At 39.0% G+C, this 17,363-nt stretch overlaps 2 protein-coding genes and 1 pseudogene across 3 annotated transcripts in view; all 3 read right to left on the bottom strand.

The window, feature by feature from the left end:
• p3h1 (prolyl 3-hydroxylase 1) overlaps positions 1 to 7,433 on the bottom strand; it is a 43,404-nt gene extending 35,971 nt beyond the window's left edge. The window contains exons 1-5 of one of the 2 annotated variants that reach the window (XM_086086035.1): positions 7,278 to 7,433; positions 3,696 to 3,848; positions 3,390 to 3,579; positions 3,181 to 3,315; positions 257 to 396 (exon numbers count right to left, since the gene is read on the bottom strand). In XM_086086035.1, coding sequence (XP_085942161.1) covers positions 257 to 396; positions 3,181 to 3,315; positions 3,390 to 3,579; positions 3,696 to 3,848; positions 7,278 to 7,325 — 666 coding nt within the window. In that variant the 5' untranslated portion in view covers positions 7,326 to 7,433. Of the gene's footprint in view, positions 1 to 256; positions 397 to 3,180; positions 3,316 to 3,389; positions 3,580 to 3,695; positions 3,849 to 5,079; positions 5,683 to 7,277 lie in introns of those variants that run through there. The other variant, XM_086086034.1, reaches the window with a different exon arrangement.
• Positions 7,434 to 9,949: 2,516 nt separating this feature from the next.
• Positions 9,950 to 12,325, bottom strand: LOC147166707 (uncharacterized; annotated as a pseudogene).
• A 1,160-nt stretch (positions 12,326 to 13,485) lies between these two features.
• On the bottom strand, positions 13,486 to 14,246 carry LOC147166706 (uncharacterized). Its single transcript, XM_086086825.1, is given in 3 exon segments — positions 13,486 to 13,917; positions 13,919 to 13,955; positions 13,957 to 14,246. Coding segments are annotated over 3 exon segments (759 nt in total).
• Positions 14,247 to 17,363: the final 3,117 nt, after the last annotated feature.

Genomic DNA, 17,363 nt, shown 5'->3' with positions numbered 1-17,363 from the left:
ACCATCTCCACGGTTCAATTTATTGAAAAACTTACGAATATGTGATTCTCAGTTTTTCTTATGAATGTATTTTTCATATTAACAGTAATCTTCAGCACCAGCTAAAACAACAAATCAATATATTTATTTTTTGATCATCTATCTCCAATTGGATATTTGTCCAAATAAATGAACCTGATTTTGTTGTATTCTACAATGTAAAGTTTATGTGTTATCATCATTTTTAAAATAACATTGTGAGTTAGAACAACTGTACCTGTCTCGCGGGTATGAACTGTGACTTGTCCAATCCTAGCATGGCTGAATAATAAGCAAGATTTTGTTTCATTACTTCATCGTCAGGGTGGAAGAGCAAGTAGGTCTTTGCACACTCAATGGCCAGCTCATAGTTTTCACCTAGAGTCAAGTGCAGGAAGAACAGACTTTAAAACAGGTTCCAGTCCATTTTATTTAATTTATACCACGATACGTATTGTGTGCACACTTGCAATATGAATAGGCTGTATAAGGAAAGGCCATCTAATTTTGACCTACAGATCAGATTAGGTACAGTACAACTGTATGTGCAAACAGTTTTCAGGCTTATGATTTCAAAGTGTGAGATACAGAATGTACTGTACATACAGTATATATGCAACAAAAATACAAATTCCACACTTATTCAATATGCAACAGAAATACCACTTCCACACCTTAATTTTATCGAGAAAAGTGCATTTAGTTTTTTTTTTTTATTACACCTGATTTGTTATTAGCACACTAATTTACCATGAAAAACACTAGTGAACAATTTGAAAAAAATCCATTGTGCTAGATTTTTATACTGATTAAAACTAAAATTGGCATGCTGATTCCAAAATCGCAGTCATTTATTTTTTCCTAACACATCAAGTTTCTCCACAGCTTACCCTCCAGATAAGCTGAATTCCACTGATTAGCTGTAGTAAGACTGTAGTAAGGAGGGCTGATTATACAATTGGACTCATCTATAGCTGTGACAATTTGTTTGCGTAGTCACAATTGAGACAGTTCGGTGAGATGACAACAATTTCAGGATGAGGGGCTCCTCAGGAGCAACATCATCATCCTGGCACAAGGTGGAGGTCGGCATTATCACAGGGTGCACAGTATCTGTGACACTGTTCTCCCTGGCCATTAACATGCTCATTAAGTCTGCTGAGCCAGGGTGCAGAGGGCCTTATTCAGGATCTGGTTAACGGCAGCCACCCATCAGGGTATTCATTCTGTCATGACCTCAAAGCATGACAGAATCAGTCCCAGGCTATCGGTGGATTCTGAAGAGTATCGAGAAGCTGGTGGAGTGGGCCCAGATGCGTTTTAAACCAGCCAAATCAAGATCCATGGTGCTAAAGAAAGGGAGGGTAGAGGACAAGTTCCGGTTCAACATCTCAGACAAAGTCATCCCCACCATCACAGAGAATCTGTGAATCTTACCCAGTCAAGATTCTGGGTAAGATGTTTGGCTGCTCTCTTGAGAGAAAACCGTGGATAAGTCGGGCCTCCCAGGGATGTTTAAAGCCTGGGTCTACCAGCACGGCTTTCTCCCTAGGATCCTGTGGCCATTCCTCATCTACACCTTCCCAATCTCAGCAGTCGAGTGCCGAGACCCTGTTGAGGAAGGCCAGCAGTCATCTCCGAAAACGACTTGGGTTACCTAGGAGCCTGAGCAGCATCGCGCTCTATTGGCACAACAATAAACTACAGCTGCCCTTTACATCCTTGGAGGAGGAAGTCAAGGTGCTGCTGTCCAAGTGGCAGAGGCCAGGCTAGGTCACAGGAACCTAGTGGGAGTGGTCACTGGTCACACGGGGTCGAGTTGGGCTAGGGTCCTTCCCAACTCCTCAATTAAACATCAAGGGAAAGGAGAAGCGGCGCCCGGTACAGGAGGAGGTAAGAGTAGTGGAGGAGGAGACAAGACCCTGTAAGGCGGTAAGGATGAAACAACAGGCAGCATGTTTGGTCACCCTACCAAAGGTGGGAATGAGAGTATAAATAGTTGTTTGTCTATATGTGCCCTGGAATGGACTGACCATTCCCAGGTGCACCCCATATCCAGCCGAAAGTCTAGTGCTAGGCGATTAGGAAAAATTATTCTATCACGATATAGGCTATTTTATATCATGATAATGATATGCCACAATAGATTTTTAGTAAGTCTTTAAACAATTCTACAACACACTATGATTGTTTACGTTTTCTCATTTGATGTTTAAGTGACATTAAACATATGTGTATCAAATGAGAAACGCATCCATTAGTAGTGCTGCTATATAAAATTATCAAATGCAAACAGAAGCGGCACAGTGACATATTTTTAACAAAGTGTATTCATCTAAATAAGAGGGATACAAAGATGTTCTGACAGAAATTGAATAAAAACTTTTTTTTTTAATTATGAGCTCTACTATGTAATGTAATTTAGAGAAAATGTATTGTGTATATTTCAAAAGTCAAAATCAATACTCAGGACTACACTGTGAAAACAAATAACATTTAGTGATATTAAATGTATTCACTTTAGTATATCCACCATTTTCTGACTCGCTTATCAATATTAAGAAACGTTTAATCCTCCTCCCGACTGACATACGTGACACCGTAACAATCACATCACTTCCTGTTTACCGAAGTGTGTAGCATGAATTTGCTAACTGTGTCGCATCCAGATACTAATTAAATTGGCTGCTATTTTGCTGTTAAAAGTTGAACACGCTCCACTTTAACGCGGTTCCAACGAGACTTTTGTGAAAAATTTAATCGATCACCCAAGCATGTTATTGCCACGTCCACGATAACTTTAGCCGGTTAGAATAGCAGTTAGCACAGCTTCTCCGTCTTTCTCGCTTGTTATTCGCTCCTCGTAATCACTTTGTGAAAATGCTGGTACTTGCAACTTTTATACGTCGCCATGGAGGCTATCATTATTAACTGTAGGAGCGAAAGCGCAATGTGTTTATGTGCAGTATTAGGCAGGCGAAGCTCGTTGCTATGCTAGTAGAACCGATCTCGTCTCGACAAGAGTACCCGCTTGTAAGTAATGTAAACATCCCAGCGAAGCATTTGGGGCTGCCCCCGCCGTTCAATTTTTGAAAAAACTTAAAAATCCTATAATGACTGCATTAGTGATATTACACAGTCACACAAACACAAAATACTTACTGTTGTAGTAGGAAAACTGCAGGTAGTTAAAGTGTGAGGGAAGAAAATCCTCCAAAGGCTTTTCACTTCCAACAGCAGTAAAGGCCAGCTCCACAGAACAACGCTGCTTACAATTCAGTACCTGTATGTAATGGTCTGACAAAAAGACACAACTATAAAAAGTCTATTGATGGGTCCCTTTACCGAAATCCAGTATAACGATGCTTCACCTGTCAATGTCTGATAGAGGTCAGCATTGTACTCCATGTAATTGTAGCCATCATAGTTGTAGCTTCCTTCACAAAGCGCTCTGCACTCTTCATCAGCAATGAAGTACTCAGTTACAGCCACCTCAATTAGTTCGGCTGCTAGACTGTAAGAGTTGCTGCTGTAATATCTCTTTCCCATCAAAAATTTTGCCTTGAACAAAATTTGATATAGATATTATCAACTTGGAAGATTATTGTGAGGTCAAATGTCAAAAGCCCAACATTTTCAAATTATATTCTTTCAAGAATAGAATGCTATGTTCAAACCATGTGTGGCCTGGCTTCGAGATCTTTGAAGTCCTCTTCCTGCACTCCTGACATTGTGCCATAGTAATCCAGGTTCTGCCTCATCTCCACGTGATCTTTGTTTGCTTGGAAAAATGTGTTAGCTGCTGCCACTGCCTTGTCCAGTTTATTTATCTAAAAAAACAAAACAAAAGGTATGACATGTTGTAGTGTACTTCTAACTGGTAGTTCTTCATTGTCATCGTCACCATTTAACAGCGGTCTGTGGTTTACAACAGTCTGGCAGCCACAAAAGCAACGGGGAACTTTTTGTGAGCGACTCTGACGGACTGTACATATGAAAGTCTGTGGCTATGCCTTGTTGTCGTGGTTACGGCTGACAGTATCGCGGAAAACTTTTTAATCATTATTATTATTAATATTATTATTAGGACAAGCACTGATTTTGCGGGACATGACTCCAATTTGCGGGTTGCATGAATTGAACTTCAAACGCTGGTCACCCTACTTCCTGCGGTCTCTAAAGGCACAATAAAGTAAAAAGAAAAAGAAAAGAAAAGAAGAAACTTTCTTCTCCGGTTATTACATCAGGTCTTTCCTGTGCACTGCTATTGATATAGCGTCTCCATAATGGCGCAACGCTGCAACTGCAGTTAAAATACGTTGCTCAATCAACACAGCTAGAGCACTGCGGCTGTGTTGAGCGATATCAGTCGCTCAGACTGGAGAAAATTAGGTGGTGGTGGCCGACTCCGCATTTTCTACATAGGAAAAACCTAACCGATGTGGTGAGGCCAACTTCAAAATAAACCTTACTATTCTAATAATATATGGCAATCAATGCCTTGAAATGCTCTTATTTTGAAGTTGACGTAACGGCTGACTTGACTCGTTTGTATTTTTTCAAGTACAAAACTTTTGACGCTAATTTAACTCCATAAAAGTAATAATTAAATAGCACCACTTTAGCCCAAAAGGCACTGGCCCACCGAGCATCTAACGTCTAAGCCAGATGGCCAGTCTAGCCCTGAATGGGAGAAAACTGGGGGCAATGTCTGTGACTGAAGTGTAAGAAAGCGCCTAAAGAAAATGTGATTTACATACATACAGAACAGCCTAACGAGAGACGCTGTACATTAAGGATCAGTTCAATTTGTTAGAAAAATATGTAAACGCACTACTATTAGTCACAAGGCTGATAGTGACGATGATGAATGCTTATGACGTGGCATTGCTGTTTGACTTGCGTGGGAGGGGTGTGTGTGTGTGTTAAGATTTAGGCTACTCGCTGTGGACATTAAGTGTTCTTTTACATACTACACACAAATCCCAGTTCTGTATAGTGCATTCGAACAGTTAAACAGTGGTTACAGACACCGGCTATTTGCACGTAGGACTACTGTACCTTGAAATATGCGACTTGCAAGTAGTTGTAAGGGGTCCTCCTCCTGAACTCCAACTCTACCTCTTCACTGACTTGAAGTAACGTTGGTATTCCAAGTTTCTCCCTTTCGCACGAATTCACACAGTCCGCGCGTTTTAGAATGTTCCAGAAGAAAGCCAAGTCCTCCACAGATCCAGCCCCGGGTATTGAAATTCCTAAGCCGGCCGAGGGGTCTTCGAATGCAGTCTGGTTGGAGCATCTGAGTCGGCAGTCTGCCTTTACTTTGCAGACTGTTGCTCTGTTACGGAGAGCCTTCTCCATGTTCAGGATCACCGAAAGCCAATCTCCCTTATAATAGGCTTCCACCGCCGTGTCAAAAAGGAAATCATACGGCTCCAAAACAAAACTACTGCTCAAATAAGAGCTCGATGTGAATGATGGTAAAACGATGCAAATTACCGTAAGCGCCAAACTCAGCTCCATTCTCCTGAACTGTCGTGCGCACGGATAAGTGAATTTTGAAAAAGATTGGACGAGGCCTCCTAGCATATAAAAAAAAAAATATATATATATATATATATATATATATATATATATATATATATATATATATAAATATATATGTGCGTTTTGGGAATCTGAGCAGGCCAACCGCCAGAGGGTTGCAGTGAGCTTTTCGTGAAGAGGTGGGATCGGCTTCTAGATCAGCCCCACCTCTTCACTGAAAGACCACATTGGTCACTTTTTTTCAGCGTTTTTTTTTTGGGGGGGGGGGGGGCATCCCATGTTTCCCTTTACATAAATGAACAATTCAAATGTGCCAATAATTTCACTAAAAGTGACAATAATTGCCTTGCGATGACTGGCCAACATTCCAGGTGAACCTTATTCCTCTCACCCAAAGTCAGCTGGTAGGCTCAAGCCCTACAGAAAATGGAAGGATGGATGGACGGATGATAACAAATTTAAATTTTAGTTAACCCAGTTAATTAACTCATTGAAGACCAGCCATTGGAGCAACCACCTTCAATACCAGCCGTTTTACTAGATTTTGACTGATCTTGCAAGGCCCACAGAACATTGTGTTGCTATATAGGCCTAAACATGGAACATACCAAAAGAAAGATTAGACTGTATCAGAAAAAACAAGTGTATTTCTATCTTTTTCCGTTCTTTAGTTATCAGCGTTAGAATATAGCCAAGTTTTAATGAGCCGATGAGGATGCTTTTTTTTTAACTAATAAGAAATCCTGCAGGGTTAACTGTTTTGTTTTGCAGATCGCTTATTTTCTACTTCCTCTCCGCTCAGTCCGCTGTTCCCCGCTGCCCTCTGCTGCTCACAACACGCGAGTTGTGACAGACGACACTCCCCGTCCCAATCTACACTTCCTGCTTCTCTTCTACAACAAGAATCTTGAGTGATACTGGCTGATTTTATACTTGCTACTACCTGCTGGCCGTTTCTTTTAAATAATCATCCCAAGTCTAAAATGTAATTTATCCAAGTCTTAAATTCTTATATCCACTTCGTCCATTCCGAGAACTGTCTGAAGAAAAAAAAAAATAGTGCCTGTTGCGTTGTTACGTAGGGGACATTACGAAAATATTTACGATTGCAATATAACGCAATGCTTTTGCGTTATATTGCTAAACTATTGCGTTATATTGCAATACTATTGAGTTTTATTGAAATAACTATTGCGTTATAATGCAATAGTATTGCGTTATATTGAAATAACTATTGCGTTATAATGCAATAGCATTGCGTTACATTGCAATACTATTGCGTTATAACGCAATAAGTTTTGTAAAATACCTGTAGCGGCTTAAAGAACCACTCGCAGTAAAAACGTTTTGTTTTTATTTTATTATGATAGTAAGAGTACAGATGCTTGAATATAATGTTAGTCAAATACAAGTAGCTGAGTACTGTCCACTTTTGGTTATAGGTTTAGGTTATCTTGTAAAACATTCAATAGGGTTCTGTAGCTCTATAGTAATTTTCACATCTAAGTACTAAGCAGCAGTTTATGAGGTATTTTTTTAAGATTATTTTTATTTTTTTACAGGTACAAGCTATTGATCGTATGTTTACACTGGTAGGCTTCAAATCTTGAAATAAAAATCGTGACTTCAATGTGTTCAGTTTGCGTGACAACATGAGATGAGCTAGCTAGCTAGCACCGGATTACGAGCTATGTTCGTACAATAAATCTTACCTTCATACTAAAACTTCTTTCTTTCTGCCCACTTGGAGTGCTCTGCATGTCAACCAACGTTTAAGCTGTTCCACACGGTGTTTGTATATTGAACCATGTTGAAATGTTCACGCCTGGGACGTCCTCTTCTTCCAAAATGACGTGTAAACTGGTGTGGCTACTCTGTTTGGAATTGCGGACTTGTGCATGGGCGTCATTTGAGTTCAACCCACTGTCGTTCGCTCAACCAATGAAGTTGAGCTTTAGCCCGCCCAAATCCTCCAGAGCCCGCCCTCTTCTTCTACGAGTACAAATCACGTCGCTCTACAAGTACGAATCAGTTTTGCACCTTTTGTAGCGAGATATATGGTGCAAAACTCACGTGACTGGACAGCAGCAGAAAAAACACTTGTGACTCCTAGTGGCGACTTCTTTGACTACAAGTTGTCATTTCCACAGGTACAAATCACAACTTTTACAGATACAAATTTGTTTTTTACAGATACAAATTTGTTTTTTACAGGTACACATTATTTTTACAGATACACATTTTTTTTTACAGGTACAAATCACGACTTTTACAGATACAAATTTAGACTTTTTTCTACAGGTACAAATTTTTTTTACAAGTTAGTTTTGCACCATATTTACCTCCATAGTGGTTCCTCCAAAGGCCGAATTTGTCGGCTGCATGAAGTTGTTAACATTGTTAACATTTTTACTGTTTTACTTTATATTTTAACTGTTTTGAATTTATTTATAACTGTGTAGATGTAGGTATAATTATGTTAACTCAGTATAGCTCAATGAATAGTGCTGTCGATTGTTTTTTTATCTGTCTCTCTTGCCTGGGAAAGAGGAAGGTAACAGGTTTATTTTCTATATTATCTAAAGGGAGTATAGTTTGTAGGAGTCTCTGTTCGGTCAAAGAGAGTCCAAGGACAGGCTGATATACTGCTGTTGAAGTCTAATCTGATTTTGCACCTATGGGAACTTGCTGAAGGGAGGGGAGAGGGATTTTCCTGTATTCACTGATTTTCAATAAATGTGCTGTGTGCTGGAGGAGGAGACACACTTTTGAACAGATCACTGCTTGGGTGACTTCATTTGTGTGATCAGAAGCTTCTGATTAAGTACCTTTGCAAAGGGACTTCTTCACAGAGACTCAACTTCAATTTATTGGAACACGCAAAGAGTACAAAAATATTGTTTACTCTATCAAAGTCACTCACTTACATATGAATGGATTGTCAATGCTGCTAGTCGGTAGCGCATTGACCGACACTCCATTCATGTGTCAGTTTGTGCGTGTTGTTGAGTCGCGCCAGGAGTGACGTCATGCAGCTGACAAATTCGGCCTTCGGAGGACCCAGCCTTGTGAATTTAGACACAGGCACAGAAAGGCAAAAGCAATACAATGGGGTATTTGCCACGGAATTCTGACTTCCGGGTTCACACAGCGCCGTTTTCGGTGTCGGTACCAAATGTAATCGGGGTCGCCTAACGAACACGTCTCGCTACAGGATTGGCTAGAAATTATCCAGTTAACGTCAAACATTGGAACGAAAATATTAGATTTGTAATTTAAATAACATAATGTATGGACTGAAATTGTAAAAACTTAATTAAACCTAAGAATGTAAAAGCATTGAATAAATAATAAAATAGATTGAATAAATGATAAATACACAAATTGAGACTGAGATGTGTTCTTAAGACTGTTTTTGTGATTTGTGAACAGCTAAAAAATAAACCAAACCGAAGTGAACACATCTGAATCGCGCATTTCGTTAGTGCTGCTGTACTGATGTCATCGGCAAGATCGAAGACGCTTCAATCTATTTTATTATTTATTCAATCTTTAAGTATCCTGCTTTTATATTCTTGGGTTTATTTACGTTTTTACAATTTCAGTCCATACATTTTGTTATTTAAATGACATCTTTAATATTTTCTTTCCAATGTTTTGATGTCAACCGGATTTTTTCCCCATATAACTTTATTGAACAATTGTAAACGGATAATTTCCTGCCAATCCTGTAGCGTGACATCATTGTTAGGTGACCCCGATACAATCTAGCAGCCCTATCACATGTGCGCAAGTAACGGGACGCGGCCCACAAGTCGCAAACCGGAACCGGAAACAAAGCTGATGTGTGAAACTCGGAAGTCCCGCTTCCTCCATGGCATATACCCCGTGGAAATTAAATGTTGAATTGTGAAAAGAGCAGAAATGCCTGGATGTTTCATAGCCTGAGAGTAAACCAACAAATAGGCAAGATTATGGATTAATATTAACAAAACAGTGCAACGACATTTTCAACTGAGGGAAAAATATTTTACAATTTGTTTGTTAAATGCAACATTCATGCACAAGCAACAAAACATTATAAGCTCACAAATAATAGCGGTCTGGTGCCCCCAACTGGCATTGTGGATAATGCTCATCTTCGTAAACACAATTACAAATTATCATTCTGTTATAAACATAGTTTGCAATACATAACCTGGTCACTCCTCTATGGATTTTGTCTGGCTTTTAAATTTAGACATGCACATTACTGTCAATATAAATTACTACCTGTATTATTTTACAGAATGAGTTGGATGACACTATCCAGGTTTGGAATGCCCACAACAACAGACCATCTCCAAACCGGAATGTCCCCAGTGGCCAACCCAATGTGATGTATTCACTTCCTGAACTGTATGGAACAAGAGACCACCTTTCTCCAGTTGACAATGATAACCTGCAAGTGTGCAGAACCAGTTGTACATTTCGGCAGTCGATACCTTGTGATACAGACGTATATGAACTGTGCAACATCCTGATGAGAGAGTTCAACTTGTCTATACCAACTGAGATGTATAAAGCCCCGGACCTGTATATGTCTCTTAGAGAGAAACTTAAAGAATTACTATAAACCAGGAGTAGGGAAACTTGATCGAGATCTGCTGTCAGGCCTGTCTTAGATGTTTCCCTCCTCCAACACAGAGGATTCAAATGATCAGCCCAACAGCTAGCTCTGGAGAAGCCTGTTAACAATCCTGATCATTGAATCAGGTATGTTGGAGGAGGAAGACAGCTAAAACAGGCAGGACTGTGGCTGTCAAGGACCAGGGTTTCCTACCCCTGCTGTTAATATTACAACTCTTTGAATGAGTTCAGATGTTTTGCATGTATGAAGTGTGTGTTGCTTGAAAAAGCAAATAAATGCTGACATTTTTTTTTTAATCTTTTTTTTTTTTTTAAGAATGTTAACATTTTCTTTAACATTTTCAGAATGCAAATGACATTCTTAAAAATAAATCAGTGAATGTTAATTTTCCTCAAAGGGATAGTTTGGGTTTTTGGACATGGCATCCTAACTTGAAGTGGTGTGCAATCAGCACTGACTTACCGCTGACAGCGTCCTGTGATCTGAGACCTGGTTCAGTTTTGGTCGAGATGAAAGTAGTCCGACAAGTTGGCTGGAGCCACGGAAATAAATCGTATTTTTTCTAAAAACAATTTGTGTTCAAAAGAGTGACAAATTTGCATCACCAAACTGCATATTAGAAAAAAGTCAGACTCCATTAATATTTTTCTGTAGATTTTTTTCCCCAGCAAATTTGCATCATGATGCAAATTTATCACCCTTTTGAACACAAATTGTTTTTAGAAGAAAAACGCTTTATTTCCGTGGCTCCAGCCAACTTGCCGAACTACTTCCATCTCGACCAAAACGGTCAGCGGTAAGTCAGTGCTGATTGCACAGCACTTTAGGTAAGGACACAGGTACAGATTAATGTCCAAAAACCCGAACTATCCCCTTAACATTTTCACAGAATACAAATGACATTCTTAATAATAAATCGGTGAATGTGCAGCAATATGCAAAAAAAAGTGCAATGTACAATTGGAGCAAGGCCAATGACACTTATTTTAGTATAAAACGTAAACATGGTGAGTAAACTGTGCCATTCAAAAACTACTAAATGTCAAAGGATAGCTGTCAAAAAAAAAATCTAAAGTTAAAAGAAATGTGAAAATGTTTCATTTAGGAAAAAGTGCATTAAACAATTGAACCAAACATCAATAGAAACAAACCCGAACTGATAAGTGCCAAAGATTTTGGGTTAGTGTTCCCTTTATATCAATGAATGCTCTGAGGTTTCAAGCTGGCTATGGTAGCATCGCATTCTTGTCCTGCATAAACATGACCATATTCCCTGTTTACACAATATCTATTTCCCAACATGTGCTAGCCATTATATTATCAAATTCTGTATGGAAATCAGAATAAGAGTTATATGTACAAGGCAGTTCAAGTGTTGCACCACGGGTGTGATTTACAGGTCTTCTGTTCAGACCTGTTTGCCTACTAAAAGACACAATCATTTTATCAACACTTATGACTGAAGATCCTGTACAGAAGCGTAGTAGTTTCTCTGCCTTTGCTTGGTCAGCATTTTTTGCATACCGCTGTAGGTAAGTGAGTGTAACCTGTTCTGACTGAGAGAGCAACCAGAGAGGGCTCAAACAGCTGTGAGACCTTCCTTCCTGATGCTTGTTTTGATCTGTACATAGCAGTAACACTTTCTTTATCAGGCAACAGTACTTTCACATGAACCATTTGTGTAGCGAAGCAATCTATTACATATTTGGCCTCCTGAAGAATGGTTTTGTGAGCCATTGTCATAAGAGCTACTTGCAAGCCTTCTTTTTCAGGTAATGTGTGTGAGCCCAATCTTGAGAAAATGTCAAGCAAGTCCTCTTGATCTGATTGGTCACTATTGCCCTATAGTGCTCTCTCAACAACTGACTTCTCAATGGGAGAAAGGTAGTTGAGAAATGATGCCATGAGATTATTGTCATGAACTGCACCCATACCAAGGATGCAGGCCAAAATGAGTGCCAACATTACTGGCACAATGCCATGATCTACTAACACCTTGAGCCAAATTAGGCTCATTGCTTGCCATTCAATTTTACCAAATTCAGGGATTAATTTAGGAACTCTCTCAGTTTCGCCCTCACACAGTTGTAGAAATTGCTCCCAAAAGGCCGTGTAAACCTCTTGAGACACTCAGCATCATGAACAGCTATTTCGTTTGTAAACTTCATTTTCAACGTTGGAAGCAATATGCTTTGGTCCATAAATACTTGTATAAGATATTTCATCACAAGCACTCTTCGCACACTTATATGGCATACTGTCTCTTCACTAATTGAAGCCTCTGTTAAGTTTGACGGGATGACTTGTTCCCATGAATTCATAGGTGAATCCAGTATATTGTCCTGGAGAATCTATAGAATATGTTGTACACAAAAATAATTACATTCACTCTATCCTTGAGCAATCACATCATGTTGTTATTCTACAGATTTAGTGGAATACGCTGTAGCCAATAATTTACATACAATATTTACCTGAAAGGTTTGCAAGTCATCAGCCATCTGAAACTCAAGTAATGGGTCCTGACCTGCTGAAGATTGGAGAGGTGCAACATTCCTCACACCTGCCTGAAATTAAAAAGCTATTAGTATCTTCCATTGCAAATTATATCAAATTGTTTTTGTGTTCACAACATCAGAACAGTAGTTATGAAAGAAGGGTGTGAAACTGAAAACCAATATGTACAGTGACTTTATTTCAGTTAGCAAGCAGATTTCAAGTGGATCTTGTATTTTAACATTATAATTAAGCATTTAAAAATTATTAATTTAAAGACACACATTCACAGAAACATAAGGTCATACCTATGCAACTTCAAGAATATTTGTGACACTGGCGGAAGTTTCGTGATGTTCATTTGGAATATGGACCTCAATCATATGAGAAGGATTCTAAGAAAAGACAAAAAAATATTTTTGAATAATATATATACATTTGTACCATTCACTGATTTTACTTACCAAAATGGCACTTTTAATATGGAGGACGTTTATAACAATAACATCTGAATCGTCGCCACATGTCCCTGAAAGACCTGGATCCCATACAATTGTAGTTTCTCCATCTGTGGCAAAAACAAAGGGCACAGATTAAATTTATTTATTTCAGATGTACCCCACAATGAAGATAAAATGTCCATACTACCATAATCGCTATCAGCAGTCAGATCTTGCTTATCTATATTTGGGGCCTGATACTCTTTGCCACACTGACTCTCCAACTTCCTTTTTCTTTTGAGAATTTTTAGAACATCACCATATTGCTACAAACAAAAACTCAAACTTGAACTCTCACTGAGGAGCTTGTAGGTGAGCTTTGATGATTTCCTGAGGTGTTTGGAGGTGAGCTTGGGTGGTTTCCTGAGGTGCCTGGGCTTGAGCTTTGATAAATGGCTGAGGAGCTTGGAGAAGAGCTTGGATGATTTTCTGAGGTGTTTGGAGCTGAGCTTGAAGCCACACTTGATGAGCTTGGAGTTGGGTTTCCAACTGGAATTGTTCAGATACTTCTTTGGTGCAAATGTAGAAGCGAAGTATTACAAGTTTTGTCTCATTATGGATCCGGCCTACTGTCACATCAGAAGGTAGTGTTGTTCTTTTAAAGTCACAAATGTCAAATTTGTAGTCTTCGGCATTCCCTTTTGTTGATACATTTTGTGGAAAAAATAAGTCCTTCCCCATTTTCAATATCTGTTGAACTGTAGTTGATTTATCAACATTTATTTATCTGCCTTGTGCCTCCTCCACTCTTTGTTCTAATGCTGGTATTAATTTCCAACAAAATTCAACCATCTAATTTCAAATTTTCTTGTATTTTTTGTTGCTGATGCATTTCCCTGTCTAGACATCTCTCTGCTTCCACTCTCACAGTAGTCATTCGGCCCCAATTTTTTCTTCTTTGTTGACCCTATTTTGCTGCGGAATCGTCCTAAAAGAGCTTCTTTGTCAGTGTTGTTGTTGCGTTGATGGCAGTATGACAAAACCGCAACGCGATATCCATAGGATGGAATATAATTTTTGATTTCGTCATCAGGCATAACCAATAATACAGCCATGTCAATCTAAAAAAAAGGAAGAAATATATTACCAATCCAACTCAGATGACAAACTTGCTACTCATTCTATTGAGCTTTTATGTTGCTATATATATATATATATATTTATATATACAGTGGCTGAAATAGGTATTGTACACGTCACCATTTATATGAGTAAATACATTTCCAAAGGTGCTATTGATATGAAATTTTCAACAGATGTTGGGAACAACCAAATTAATCCATACATGCAAAGAAAGCAGAACTATCCATCCATCCATTTTCTTAACCGCTTAGTCCTCACAAGGGTCGCGGGGGGCGCTGGAGCCTATCCCAGCTGGCTTCGAGCAGTAGGCGGGGTACACCCTGAACTGGTTGCCAGCCAATCACAGGGCACACAGAGACAAACAACCATCCACACTCACAATCACACTTATGGACGATTTGCAGTGTTCAATTAACCTGCCATGCATGTCTTTGGAATGTGGGAGGAAACCGGAGCACCCGGAGAAAACCCACACAAGCACAGGGAGAACTAAAGCAGAATTAATAAGATCATAAATTTATTTTTGTGCAATAATGTGAAATGAAACAGGAAAAAATATTGAACACATGAAGAAACTGAGGTGCATAAAGGTATAGAAAGCCAAGACAACACCGAAAAATCATCAATAATCAAACAACAACCTAGACTCTTGTCAATGCAAACGAATATCATTTGATTCAATCCTAAATGATGGCCTACAAAAAGGTCTCATTGCCAAGGTGTGAGTCAAGACACATCTCATGATGGGTAAGAGCAAAGAGATGTCTCAAGACCACCGCAAACTAATTGTTGCCAAACATAACGATCGCATTGGTTACAGGCGCATCTCTAAGCTTCTGAAAGTTCCTGTGAGCATGGAAAGCCAAGCTTACCACTATGAATTTGCCTCGACCAGGTGCTCCTGCAAGTTTTCTAACAGAGGAGTGCAAAGAATAATCAGAAGAGTTGTGCAAGAGCCAAGGACCACTTTTGGAGAGCTTCAAAAAGACCTGGAATTAGCAGGTACTGTTGTCACAAGAAAAAGAGGGAGTATTGCACTCCGCCGCCATGGCCTATATGCACGCTCACCACGCAAGACTGCATTGTTGAAAAAAAAGAAGCATGTCAAAGCTCGTTTAAAGTTTGCTGAACAACATTTGGACAAGCCAGTTAAAAACTGGGAGAATATCGTCTAGTCTGATGAATGCAAAATGGAATTGTTTGGATGCCATAATGCACAGCACGTTTGGAGGAGAAATGGTACTGCATATCATCGAAAAACACCATCCCAATAGTGAAGTTTGGTGGTGGGAACGTGATGGTGTGGGGCTGCTTTTCAGCAAATGGGAATGGGAAACTTCACATTATTGAAGGAAGGATTGATTTAAAAAAAATACAGAGATTTTCGACAAAAATCTACGAGAATGATGACAATGAAACGAGGGTGGACATTTCGGCAGGATAATGATTCAAAACATACTGCCAAAGAAACTCTTAATTGGTTTCAACGAAAAATAAATAAAGCTGCTAGAAAGACCCAGCCAATCACCTGACTTGAACCCAACTGAAAAGCCCATGAAATCTTTGAGATTTGAAGACTCCTTGTTTGGAGGAATGGGCCACGTGTGTGGTTGTGTGTGCGTGCGTGCGCGCGCGTGTGTGTGTGTGTGTGTATATCCTGCAAAGTTAGATGAAGATTGAGACAGCAAACACAATAGTGCCAACCAGCTATCACTAATGGTCTTGTCTTCAGTGTTGGAGCCATATTACAGTGTTCTTTGTTTTTCCTTTTCTCCGTGTGACTCCTGCGTTTGACCGCACGGTGGCGTATGTGCCCCCAGGAAATATTTAATTGAAGCTTAGTGTTAATGTTTGGAGCCATGAAACAGATTTCACGGATTTACCATGGGAAATGTACTATTTGTGGGTAAAACTAGCTCCAATTTTCATCGTGTGAGCCGAGCTTATAGCAATTTGTTTTGTTAATTAACTGTTAACATTTAGTATATACCTTATCCCTTTGCATGCAACGTATTTCCTTGTTTGGGACATCTCTAGAGCGTAAAAATCTCTCCAGATCATCTTACATATTCCTGCCAGGGCTGCCGTACACTTAAATAAATGACCCGGAAGTGTAACCTCTCGTTCTCTGGCAAATAATTTGCGTTATTTCGCAATAGTTTTGCAAAATTGATTGCGCAATAGTATTGCATTATATCGCAAACTATTGCGTTATAACTAGTGCTGTCAAAGTTAAAGTGTTAACTAATTAATTAATCACAAAAAATGATCGCATTAATCATGTTTTAACGCAGATTAATCACACTATTCATTTTGTTCACAAATGATCCTTTAGCTGACAGCGGACGGTTACGTTAAAGGTAGCACAGGTTGTGTTTGAGCAATAAACATGACTACATGCATTAATGTAAAGCATTTAATACATGTTTGCGTATGACATTTAGAATATAATGTCAAACTATCGGAGGCTATTTTTTCTTCCATTTTAAATTATCCAAGTAATTAACTGATTAGAAAAAGAGGAGGATGAGCGTGTGCAGTGGATGAAAAAAATGTTGAAGACGTACTCATAACATTAAATGCCGAAATAATTAACACATAACAGGTGCTCTTTAAATTTGGGAAGGCAAATTTTTTTTGATAAAAAGCCTTTTTAATTAAGTGATTAATCGTGATTAATCAAAATTCTAAAATGTGATTAACCTGATTAAAAATGTTGACCGTTTGACAGTTCTAGTTATAACGCAATAGTTTTTTCAATATAACGCAATAGTATTGCACTAAAACGTAATAGTTTTGCGATATAACACATTGTGTTACATTGCAACGTATTGCGTTATAATGCAATTGTAAATATTTTCGTGATGTCCCCTCTCGGGCTCGTTGTTGTTTGTCCGGTTTGTGTGCTGAAAAACGTCCACAACAAAAGTGAAGGGGGGGCATTTGCGGGGATGTTTGTTTTGTAGTCAATGTAGTTCGGAGAGCGGGGGTAGTTTGTAGCGGTTAGCATAGAATCTAGCTTGTTGCATTGACGGCATCACGGCAGACAAAACCCTTGACATTGGGATTTTTAACTACATTGTTGCAAT

Source organism: Leptonotus elevatus, chromosome 10 (genome assembly GCF_054856555.1).
Source record: "Leptonotus elevatus isolate MCC_2025b chromosome 10, RoL_Lele_1.0, whole genome shotgun sequence".
NCBI lineage: Eukaryota > Metazoa > Chordata > Actinopteri > Syngnathiformes > Syngnathidae > Leptonotus > Leptonotus elevatus.
The sequence above is the reverse complement of the archived record's forward strand: the minus strand, read 5'-3'. Positions and strand labels throughout refer to the sequence as shown.